This window comes from Musca vetustissima, unplaced genomic scaffold (assembly GCF_032173495.1).
Source record: "Musca vetustissima isolate MV318-11 ecotype Yass unplaced genomic scaffold, APGP_CSIRO_Mvet_v1 utg10440, whole genome shotgun sequence".
Classification (NCBI taxonomy): Eukaryota; Metazoa; Arthropoda; class Insecta; order Diptera; family Muscidae; genus Musca; species Musca vetustissima.
In genome coordinates, this window is record NW_026888210.1 from 29,821 (window position 1) to 43,142 (window position 13,322).

The 13,322-nt window shown below is 35.0% G+C and overlaps 1 protein-coding gene across 1 annotated transcript; it reads left to right on the forward strand.

Annotated features, from left to right (window-relative positions):
• The first annotated feature begins 4,367 nt into the window (after positions 1-4,367).
• On the forward strand, positions 4,368-5,448 carry LOC133336008 (uncharacterized). The gene is made up of 3 exons (XM_061544300.1): positions 4,368-4,848; positions 4,920-5,295; positions 5,444-5,448. The coding sequence occupies exons 1-3, from the start codon at positions 4,375-4,377 to the stop codon at positions 5,446-5,448; spliced, it is 855 nt and encodes a 284-aa protein (XP_061400284.1). The 5' UTR covers positions 4,368-4,374.
• Positions 5,449-13,322: the final 7,874 nt, after the last annotated feature.

Here is a 13,322-nt window from a genome sequence, read left to right on the forward strand (position 1 = left end):
TTAGCTCCCATGTTGAAAAAATAGACGAGCATGTACTTGCTGGATTGACAGCTCTTGGTCGAATTTTGGTTCTTCCGAGTCATTCCGTTGCATAGAACCGGCCGTCGTGGGACTGTTTAATTTTGGTAGGAAGATTTCCTATCCTGTGGGAACCTAAAATATGAAATTACAGATAATATCGAATATTAAGAGACACCGTTATAATGAGCTAACCGTGATTTATAAAAAAAATCCCTCAATTTTCGAATCCTCAAAATATGCATCTGGCAACATTTGTCGGCTTCGCTTGCGGTGGAATGATAATATTGATTTTACATTTTCTGTGGCTTCCTGCGGTGGCGACAAGCCATAGGGTGTTCAAATGAATGCGTCGCTGTCGGTTGCTTGTTTTCAGTCTACAAATATGATCTTAATTTTTGACAGTATTCGGAGCACAAATTCAATAACGACGGCAGATCGTTGAGAAGGATAGCTGAAAGAAATTAGTTTGGCCGAAAAAAATAGAGTTGTGATATAATCTCTGACACTGGACTGCTGCGTAGTCATGGTGGTGGTGGTAGTAGTGTGATCATGTCATTAATGCGAATGACATATGAACATGTAAATGATTGTTGTTGTCGAGGTATTCCAACGGTTGTTTCGACTAGCTGTCGAAATAGGCAGCTATGTTTTACGATATTGTAATAACATATATATTAAGAAATATTCAAAACAAACAACAAGATCTACTTTAGTTTTGATATAATCTAATAAGTTTATGATATTTAAAAAAAATATTTTTATTATTTAAAATGAAATATGTTAATTGCATATAGCCTGGAAAATTAAAATATAAATTATTTAATATTTTCATACAAATTTTTAAATGAATAAATTATATATTTATATGTGTACCTTATAGGCCGCACTTGTATTTGGTATATCAACTATATTTTTTCAATACCAAATGAATACGAAACCCATCCCACATATTTATCGAATTGAAAGAATTTCAAATATTCTATTAAAATACTTGGAACCAACCATCCATCCATCCACAACCCCTTGGGCAAGAAGATACAAACCAAGCCCTAACTATTTTCTTCATCTTTCGCTTAGCTTGTTATGGGGCCACATATTTCCTCACCCAAGTTTCTTTTTTGGAAAGGACCACACATTAGCCAAGGCAACATTGTTTTGCATCTCCATAATGACACAAACGTTGAAATCATTTTTGCAAATTGTATTTGGGCGCCACTCTCATTAGAAAAATCAAACTTGACGAGTGGCGTTTCTTAACAACAACACAAAACACATCAAACAAAACAATAGCCAGCCGTAGATTAAAACGCCAGAAGCTATGGTAGAAAACTGATAGTCGTATCTTAGCTTAAATTGTTTGAAATCAATAGAAATTTTGTAATAGAGAATTGTTATTATTGTTTGAATTTAAACAATGAGTCAAAATAAAAAAAACGAAAGAAACTGACGGGCACTCCCAAGTCATGCTTTGGGGGGAGATAACAATTTCTAATCCATTACATTTTAAGCTGCAAAACAATTTGTTGTTGCAACAAAAAAAGCCCTTACCCAATTGCTGTCAACATTAGAGGAGATATTTGTGTTTGTTTGTTATCAGCAAATTTGCGGAGAATGTTGCAGTAACTAATGGGTTAATGTACAAATAGATAGTATGAATTAACGTTAAAGCATACTTTTAGGATGACAGCACAAAAATAAACAACGTTTAAAAAACAGGGTGATTACAATACAAAAGCGTGACCGCTGATTTTTCGAAAAGTATATCAGAAATTATCCTTTTGGAAAAAAGTGGCACAAATCTTTTGAAAAGGTGTCACAAAATTTGGCACACTATTTTTCTACATATTAATGGAATCTGATGAAATTATATATAAACGGTACTAAAAAATTTTAAAATCGGTAAAAAGCTAAGTCTTATATTCAAATATTTCAATATTTGAGACGATTTAAATAAAATGAACATTATTCCCATCCCAAGCCTGTATCCCATGAAAAGTCATTGTAGACTCTATTCGATACCCAATGGAAAACTTTTATGTTTTCATTTACCTACCTTTATTTGGGTTACAAAAATATGTCATAAAATGCACAATAACAATTCCCTGTACCACAGGATGTAAAAATTCTAATGGGCAATTTCAATAAAACCAATTAAAAAATGGTTCACATGAATATTTCCTTAGTAAATATCTTCATGTACGAGCATTTCAAAACAAAGTGGCAAAATATAGGAAGAAGTTGGACAAAATTTCAAAAAGTGGCACATTTGGTATCAAAACAAAAAAGTGGCACAAGAGTGACAAGGCCGAAAAAAAGTATCAAAATTGCTACTTTTGTGACATAACGGCCACTCTGGATGGAACCTTCCTTATGGGGATACAAGCTTTGGTGAGTATATTAGACATCCTGATAGACAAATTCGCCATAAGTCCAGTTTTTAAGTAACGACAACAAAGGCGTGGATTTATTAAACATATTTATACCCTTTACCACACTGTGGTCTTTGTGCACATGTTTGTAACAGACAAGAGGAAACGAGATAGACATATGGTTCCTTTTGAGAATATCCACAGAATCACTTTCTAAGTCGATTTATGCATGTCCGTCCGTCTGTAGATGTTAAATTGTAAACAAAGTACAGGTCGCATTTATTATCCGATTTAGATGAAATTTGGCACAAGTCACTTGTTTGGCCTAAGGACGAAGCCTATTGAAATTAAAAATCGGGTCAGATATAAATATAGCTCCCATATATATTTTCGTCCGATGTAATGTAAATAGTGCATCAAAGTCCCTATATATCTTTCGATTTGCACGAAATCTGTTATAGCGTACTGAATTAAGTCCAGAATGATGTTTGTTAAGTTTCGTGAAAATCGGTTTAGATATAGGTATAGCTCCCATATATATTTTCGTCCGATTTTATATAAATGGTTCACCAAAGTCCCTTTGATTTACACGAAATTTGGTACAGCGTACGGAATTATGTCTAGAGTGATGTGTGCTAAATTTCGTGAAAATCGGTTCAGATTTAGATATAGCTCCCATATATATTTTCGTCCGATTTAATGTAAATGGTACACCAAAGTCCATATATATCGTTCAACATGTACGAAATTTGGCACAGCGTATTAAATTAAGTCTGGAATGATATGTGTTAAGTTTCGTGAAAATCAGTTCAGATTTAGATATAGCTTCCATATATATTTTCGCCCGTTTAAGGTAAATAGTGCACCAAAGTCCCTTTTATAGCCTTCGATTTGCACGAAAATTGGCCTAACGTACTGAATTAAGTATAGAACGATGTGTGTTAAATTTCGTGAATATCGGTTCAGATTTAGATATAGCTCCCATATATATTTTCGTGCGATTGTAGCTAAAAAGTGCATCAAAGTCCCTTTATATCCTTCGATTTGCACGAAATTTGGCATAGCGTGCTGAATTGAGTCTAGAATGAATTGTGGTAAGTTTCGGTTTAAATGGCTTAGGAAACTCCTCAAAATTGAGAATTAAATCGAATATAAATCGATTCACATAAGTTTGCACCTTTGTAAACAAACGACTCTATATCTGTCCAAATGGACAGTAAGGTTCATCCAATTTCTTGCTAACGGTCCTTCAAAACAGCGACGTCTGTTAGAACACATCTGTTGAACATACCCAAAGCGGTGAAGGGTAGTCCGACCGACTTTTCTACTTTCCATACTGTGTTTCTTTTTTTTTTTTGCAAATTAATATTCAAAGAGCTGTAAAATACACAACACAAAATAGCATGAAAAATAATCTATTTAATATAAATCTATTTTTCATCTCATTTGTTTACATAGTTTACAAAATTCACATTCCATTTTCAATAACACACCTCTCATGCCACTTAGTTTTTATGCGCGGCTATTAAATTAATTTCCAATAATATACTCGGAAATAGCCTCAACTAAATACGAAATCAATGCAAGTCTACGAAGAAAAATCCCATAACATAAGCTTATCAGTTTAGGAAATAATGCGTAAAAATTTGCAATCAAGGAGTGGAACTAAACTCTTATCGCTATTATAAAGCGCAACTTATTCTATGCAACTGAACTTGATCTTGAAATCGTTGACTATAAAACGGATTGTAATGTCGACAATCATAATTATTTCAATAAGTATATTTCGCCAAGAAAATAGTATTGAAGAAAGAAACTCAAAATATAAAAAATTAACAAAATGAATTTTTTATTTGTGAATATTTTATTAAGTGCCATCGTCCTGGCAGGATTTACATGGGGAGTAGAGGTAAGTAAAATAAAATTCGGCTGTTGTTTTCTTTAAAGAGAATATTCTTTACTGTAGAGTAATACTGTTGTTGTAATGCCGGAGGCTATGTATGCAAACCCAAATCCCGGCGCCAAGGTGGAAAATTATGTCCTACAACATCAACGTCAATTTGAAGATCACATTAAGGATTTAGATGATCAACTGGAGGATATGCGTAGTAATTTCAATATGCGTTTAGATGTTGTGGAATATTACAATGTCGTGGTGGATGTGAAACTGGGGGAGTTACAAAATAAATTGGATCCCATGGAAATGTTGGGTGATGTCAATGATTATTGTGTGGAAAAATATCGTGGTAAAATACCAGCGGAGGGTACAATTAAGGAAACGTTGAAAACTTGCATTAACAAGGCAAAAACTTCATTTACGCCACTGCTGACCAGCCCTGAAAATACCCTGAAAAATATTAAAAATCATTACAACAATCAATTCACCAATGCCATGAAGGAATGCAAAAGGAAGTTTGAGAAAAATGAATCGAAATATCAGAATTGTGCTGCTACTGGGGTAAGTTAGAAGTGGATTAAAAAACGGGAGACTTTTGTTCCACTAATTTATTTTCCAAAAATACATTTCAGATTAAAACAACCAGCAATTATTTCACCACCAATACCAACACCTTCCTCAATCAAATGACCACAGTCGAGTGTAATGCTAACACAAAAATAGATGAAGCTTTCGATTGCTATTCATCGAATGTCTATCAGACTTTCACATCAATTGGTGAAGTGACGGGCCTCATAGAGAATTGTGTTGCCGGACATGAATTCTGTCCGCCATGTAACAATGAAGATTTAGATGCAGTCAAAGGACGCTGTCCATACCAAATGGCATGGCATTTGGCCGATGATGACTTGACGGGTGATAAAATTGTTAATCCCTTTAAGGGTATCAATAGTACGACGCCATGTTTACAGGTTAATTTTATAACTAAAAATTTTGGTGTTAAATTGAATTAAAATTTTGTTATATGGATTTGAAGTTTTTATGAAATTGTTTTAATAAAAAGTTGTTATTTATGAAAAAATCTTTTTATTCGAAAGATTTAGTATTATTCATTCATTTGTATATAAAAAACGATTCGAAATTGTGTATCGAATAGAATAGAAAACATATTATATTTACCATACAGACATACAATTAATCCGATACAAAATCGTATTTATTATATAAATATCTAAATTGCGCCCATGCTCCGACCGAAGATGAAGATGAACATACATATTTTACGAGCGCCTAGAATCAGCATATAACCGTTGCCCTGGCCATGAAATCAAAATTGTGCTAGGAGATTTTAATACAAAAATCGGAAGGGAAAATACCATTGGTCCCACCATCGGAAAATTCAGCCTCCATGAAGAAACATCAGACAACGGCATGAGGTTGATTGACTTCGCGGCAGCTAAAAACATGGTATTTAGCAGCACCAGATTCAAGCATCTCGATATAGACAAGGCCATTCGGATTTCTCCCGATCGAACAACGAGAAATCAAATCGATCATGTTGTAATAGACGGAAGGTATTCAACAAGTGTTTTAGATGTCCGATCGATCCGAGGAGCGAATATCGATACGGACCATTACCTTGTGGCAGCCAAGATACGCACCCCTCTTAATGTAGCAGCAAAGGTGCGATCTAACACAACACGGAAACTCGACGTCGAAAAGCTGTAAACACAACAGGTAGTAGAAGCCTACTCCGCTCAACTTACCCAACTGCTTGATGAAAGCACCCCTTGTCACGATAATAATATAGAAGCACAGTGACAGAGAATTGACCACTCCCTAAAAACAGCAGCAAAAGCAACACTTGGGTACCAAATACCACCATCAAGAAATCCGTGGTACGATCAGGAGTGTCGTAATGCTACTGATATGAAAAACGCAGCGGGTAGGGCAACCCTGCGGACAGTATCAAAACGTAATGCTATAGAGAACTACCGGGAGAGAGGAGAAACGTATTTTCACAAAAAAAGAAGAAAGAACAAGAAAAACGTGAGCGTGAGCTAATCGAGATGTACAGGAGTCAGAATTAAGTTCGTAAATTCTACCAACGGGTAAAACACCAAACCGAAGGCTTTGGTGCAGGCACATCCCCTATAGGAATGAAGAAGGAAACCTGGTGACAGATACAGTCAACGTGCTGAGGATCTGGAAGGAGCATTTTGAAAAACTTCTGGTATCAAATAGTAGCGGTGAAGAAAATACCCCAGAACAAATAATAGATAACGGTATAGAGTGTATACCACCTAGCCAAGATGAAGTCAGAATAGCAATCAATCGGCTGAAGAATAATAAAGCAGCAGGGGCCAATGGGTTACAAGCCGAACTATTCAAGACTGGTGGTCAGATGCTGGTAAGGAGCATACACTAGCTGATTAGTACAATGTACTATGCATGCCCAATGATTGGAACCTCAGCATCCTGATTGGAACCTCAGCATTGGAACCTCATCTCGTGCACAAAAAAGGAGACAAGACGATATGTGCCGACTATAGAGGAATAAGTCTCCTTCCCATCGCATATAAAGTGCTATCCAGCGTACTGTGTGAACGACTGAAGCCAATGGTCAATGACATTATTGGACCATACCAATACGGCTTCAGACTAAGCAAATTCATCATTGACCAGATTTTTACACTGAGCCAAATCCTGGTAAAACCCCACGAAAAACACATCGACACATTCCACCTATTCGTCGACTATAAAGCCACATTCGACAGCCCTATTGCCCGTTTAAAGGTGTTTAAAGCCATGTCAGCGTTCGGCATTCCTGAAAAATTAATACGGCTATGCAGGATAAAGTCGGAAAGGACCTCTCAGTCAATACCGAACGAGGAGTCAGACAAGATGACAGTTTGTCGTGTGACCTGGAAAAGGTCATACGAGAGGCATGTTACTCACCTTTAAAAAAATTGAGAAGAAGTCTGCCAAAGTGGGTCTGGCAGTAAACGGCGAGAAGACCAAGCTGATGGTATCAACGCGCAAGACGTCCAGTAGACTCGGGCCAACTGTGGAACTTGAGAACTACAGCTCCGAGGTAGTCAAAGATTTTATATACCTTTGTACCGCCATAAATAAAACTAATCATATCAGTTTTGAAATTCGGAGAAGGATAGTGATGGCCAACCGGTGTTTAAAATACTTTGAACAGATTTTTGTGTTACAGAAGAATTTATCGTTGGAGTGTTTTAAAATAAGAGTATAAAATCCCACATTTATGACGCACACGATGGAAAACTCTCCACAGATCAAATTCTACTATTAGAACAAATAGTTTATTGATAAGTAATTTGTGTTTGAGATTAGGCTAAGCAAGTGCTGTTTAAGTAGAACCTAAGGATAAATATTTTAAAATAAAATTAGTGCCCTACAACCACTCAAATAGAACGGTCGGGAGCACTCTGTCGCAATAATTTTTTATACAGAGAAGTGCCTTACAATCACTCCACAAGAACGGTCGTGTATCGCCGTGTCTCATATATTTATTATACAGACGAGCTGCGGCTGTCTGCATTTTTTACAACCGCTGCTACTATGGTCTGAGCAAACAACTCAAAAGCAAATCCACCTCCCGCCAGACCAAACTCACACTCTACAAGACGCTGATACTACCCGTGCTGTTATATGGATCTGAAGCATGGGTTCTTGCGCAAGCAGATGAGGAAGCTCGTGGAGTGTTTGGGAGAAAAATTCTCCGAAAGATCTATGGGCCGATCTGGGTTGACGGTGAATATCGCCGTCAAATGAACCATTAGTTGTACCAGCTATTCTCGGACATCGACATTGTTAGACGTATTGAGCTGCAGCGACTACGTTGGCTAGGTCATGTTGTGAGAATGGATGAAGATGCCCTAGCCAAGAAGGCATATAAAAGCGAACCAGCTGATGGTTCACGCAGAAGGCGAAGGCCACGTATACAATGGAAAGACCAAGTGGAAGACAACATTGCAGAATATGGTCTTTCAAATTGGGAATCAAAATGGAAATCTCTTTTTAAGCTCGGCTTATTGGAACGAAAGTTCTGCCGCAATCCAGTAAGTAATTTTTTAGGTAAATTTTTAATCATTGTTAATAACTTTATTTATATATATATATATATATATATATATATATACATTTTATGTAATTTGTCTTTAGTCAACCTTCAAGAGCAAACAACTGGGAACATCGTAACGACCATAAAATGGATTGAACATTGTATCATTCTTAAGGTTAACCAAATACGATGGTATACGTTCGACGTTTTCACAATATGTTCCATTTTGATAGAAGATATTATTAGAGCCATGAATGCAGCTATCAATTTCTGACCTAACCTCAGCTAATGATGATAAAACCGTACGTTGAACATTAAAATTACAGTCTAAGGCCGATTGAATATAATCATTGGCGGAGCATGTTGCCGCCTTCAATTGTCTATTAAAGTTTCTTTGATTTGTTGCAGTATATGTTTGGGCATTAGTAACCTGTAATAATGAAATAAATAATTGATTTTTTATTTCAAACAAAAAAATAAATGTTCAAAAACATTTACCACTTCAATGAGACAATCAATGTCATTGTCACACTTTGCTACACCCTTTTCATAGGCATAATCATAGTACTGCTGTAAGCGATAGCGTATCGATATTGGTTCAGCAATCAATGTTGTTAGTGTATCATTAGCATTGGCATAACATTGTTCAATTGTCATCTTCGTGTCAGCAACTTTGGGTAGCCGATATTTATATTGGTCTACACATTTCCTATGACGATCGCCTAGCAATTGCAAATCATTTATGTTTTCGGTAGTTTGTTTTATACTAGCATACAGGAATTCCGATTGTACATCAATGGTGTTCAGACGTCCACGATAGAGTTGTTCAAACAAATCCAATTTGTAGTTGTAATCCTTTATGACGTCATTATGTTGACTTTTATTTATTGCAAGAAAAGCTTTTATTTGACTGGTGTAATTGTTCTGTAAAAAAAAATAAAAAAATAATAAATAATAAAATACCTAACCATGGTCGGAACCATTTATGTGGAGCTATAGGCTTGGATTTTTAAAGAATATTTTCTCAACCTATATCCGAGCTATAGGCGTGGATTTTATAAAGAATATTTTCTCAACGTATATCCGAGCTATAAACAATATTTTCTCAATGTATATCCGAGCTATAGGCTTGGATTTTTAAAGAATATTTTCTCAACCTATATCCGAGCTATAGGCGTGGATTTTTAAAGAATATTTTCTCAACGTATATCCGAGCTATAGGCGTGGATTTTTAAAGAATATTTTCTCAACGTATATCCGAGCTATAGGCGTGGATTTTTAAAGAATATTTTCTCAACGTATATCCGAGCTATAGGCGTGGATTTTTAAAGAATATTTTCTCAACGTATATCCGAGCTATAGGCGTGGATTTTTAAAGAATATTTTCTCAACGTATATCCGAGCTATAGGCGTGGATTTTTAGAGAATATTTTCTCAACGTATATCCGAGCTATAGGCGTGGATTTTTAAGGAATTCACAGATTCGCTATTTTATTTTCAAATTGTTTTAAATTATATTTACCTGTGCCTTGGCAGTAGCCACGATAACCAAAACAGCTAATAGTTTTCCGTAAAACATTACTCCGAATTATTTATTGAAAAATGACTGCAATAATAGTGGCAAATTGAATCGCTTTTATACCCTGATATCGAAAAATGCAATTCTTCGAATTGTTTCTTATCTAAGAAGAAGCTTCCCATCCAAATTACATCGAAGTCTATCTAATTAATTGAGTGTGCACTTCAATCCATACAATTGAATAAATTTGTTTTTGTAATTCCCAGAAGTAAAACTTTGTAAACGAAGTCTAAATATAATTTTAAACTGTTAAAAGTGATTTATTACCACCATAAGTGTGAATTAGGTACATCATCAGAGTAACAATGTAAAGGATTATTCATATCGTGGTTTCAAAATTTTTGGAACTATTGAGGAGAGGACATTCCAGAAAGTGTGTCGGAAAGTATGAGTGGATCTTAATTCTTCGGAACTACTACTAAAGTGTAATAAATTTTGGGCTTAACTGTAGTTTAGTAAAATCAATCAGATTTTTTTGAAATTTTTCTTTCTCTTTGAGGATACACCCATTTATATGATCTAGGAGTTCTATGGTCCACCAATCCTAACTCAAATGATACACTATCCTGAAATTTGGAGTTAGGATCACTGTTGGGGTGTAGGATTCAGGTGATCGGATCGAGCTGAAAATTAGAATTAAGATTGTTACTTATTTCTACTAAATTTGAATTTGGGTGAACTGGAATCCTGAAATTTGTAAATATGATTTCTATTGGATTGTGGTGATTTGGTTGAACCTATAGAGCTCGAATCATAAAATGTGAAATTAGTTATGGTAAAAAATGATCTAAAAAGCACAAAACAAAATAAATGGTACAGAGCTAGATATCTTTATCGGGCAGAATTGGTGTGTAGTGTTGAGATATGGAGATTGTCTTGGAAATACGCGCTATAAGAGAACCAAGGTACTAAAATGGTCGGTATTGGTGTCTAGCTTGATTAGCTCTTCAGGCATTTGAAGTTTTCGTGAATGAATTGTATTTAACATGTCAAATCGAATGAGGACTTTTTTGTAAAACAATCGAATCCAATGGGGAAGTTTTGTAAAAATATCTTCCTTATATCTCGAGTCTTTGTGCGGCTATATACCACAAATAAAATATCACCTTCAAGTATTCTATAAAAATGTCGCTCAAATAGTTATACCCTTCACCACACTGTGGTACAAGGCAAAAGAACCTATTGAAATTGGTTAAATCGGATATATGGGAAATTACAAAATTCTTTTAAAATTCCATTTAAAAAATTTTGAAAATTTTTTTTGCGAGCACATTTATGATTTTTGGTACATAGGTTAAGAAAAATATGCTGATTCGAAATCTGTTCGCGTTCACAAATTCGGATGCTGCGCACAAAAGTTATAGCGGTTTTAAATCTTGTATTTCAAATATATATTAAATGGATTCCTATTCGTTGTAATTCGCGAATTTCTTCACAAATGCTTAAACACCATTGTTTTCTTTGCATACTAGTCAAATCACACTGAAATACGGTTTAATAGTCGCGAAAAACAAATAGAAACATGAAGATATCGGAAAATAAAATAAATTAATTTTTGAATTAAAACTATTTTTTTTTTTTTTTTTTTTGTGAATTTTCGATTTTTTTAGTATGGTTAAGAGGATACGGTTTTGCCTTAATCTTCTAAAATATACGACGCTTTCTTCTGCAAATTCTTTTAGATGATTGTTAAATATCGGCAGATTCATCTGATAAGAGTTTCGACGTCATTAATGGCTAAATATATTGCATTTACAATACATAAAAATGATCAATATTGAAAAGCTTGCAATTCGCGAATTAATTGAAATCAGTTGATGCGCATGCGATTTTCGTATAAACCGAATCAATGTCTTTCAATAATTATTAATTTTTCAATGTTTAATTTGGCGGTCAAAGTGTGCCACTCGATGCACTTTACTATGCAAAAACCCTAAAAATGGCTAAAAATCACGCAACGTGCATACGATTTTTATGCGCATCCGATTTTAGTTATCTCCTATGAAAATACGCAAAAGGACACCTATTTTAAAAGGATCGGTTAAGAACCGCGGATGTGCCTCCACAATCAATTTTGGATAAAATACGCATATTATTCGCGTATCGATGTATTTTTGACCTATTTCCACGCAGATTCGCGAATTTGACAATACAAGCATAAATGCATGTAAAATTAATTCGAAGAAAACCGCGATTATTTACGCGAATTTGTCAAAATAAGTTTTTGCAGTTTTTCCCACATTCAAGGTACCTATATCCGCCGTTTTAATGGGCGGAATTGAACATGGATGGGCTCATTAGATCCGGCACGTAAAAAAACTAAAATCACGCGGGGTTCCACGGAATTTGAATGGACTTTCTTAATTTTAGACTAAAAAAATATGTTTTTTATAAAAATTTACGCACTAAATTTTCGTCTTTGGAACCCAATTGCAAAGAAGCTACAGTGAGCACATTCATGAGATATACACTAAACGAAGCAGAATCACGAGTTCTACGATCCTATAATTAGTTTATTCTATTGTCTGGATGCGCATCCTAATTATAAGAAAAATTCAAAAAACACCGAAAATCCGGCTTCAAAATGTCAGCATCCATTTTGGGTGGATGCAGTGATTATATCGAAAAATCATACATTAGAACCATATTGTCCATGGGGTATTCTGCAACTTAGTCACTGATCACATGTGTGTGCGTTGTGTAGTTTAGCCACAAATCGGGAACGAACACAAAAAAACTCGTTGGCTTCAACACATTTTCACCCATTTTTTTACATTACCACCATCACAGCTTCCACGCAACTTATTACTTATTACCAATATTTCAAGATTTTGACAAGAACACTTCATTTTATAGAATTGAATTTAAATTATATGCAATATGTTCATATTTCGCGAGTTATAACCTTGCAAACCTCAGCTTCAAGGAATTTAAAAGATTTTTGTAATTTCCCATATATTTTCGTCCGATTTTATGTAAATGGTACACCAAAGTCCCTATATAAACTTTGATTTGAACGAAATTTGGCATAGGATTCTGAATTAAGTCTAGAACGACGTGTGTTAAATTTCGTAAAAATCGGTTCAGATATATATATGCACCAAAGTCCCTATATAACCTTCGATTTGCATGAAATTTGGCACAGAATTCTGAATTAAGCCTAGAACGACGTGTGCCAAGTTTTGTTGGAATTGGTTCAGATTTAGATATAGCTCCCATATATATTTTCGCCCGATTTTATGTATATGGTGCACCAAAGTCTCTATATATCCTTCTATTTGCACGAAATTTGGATTTACAAGTAATGAAGAACTTAAAATGGGGCCGAACATGTGACTAGTTTCGATGAAATCGGCTTAGATT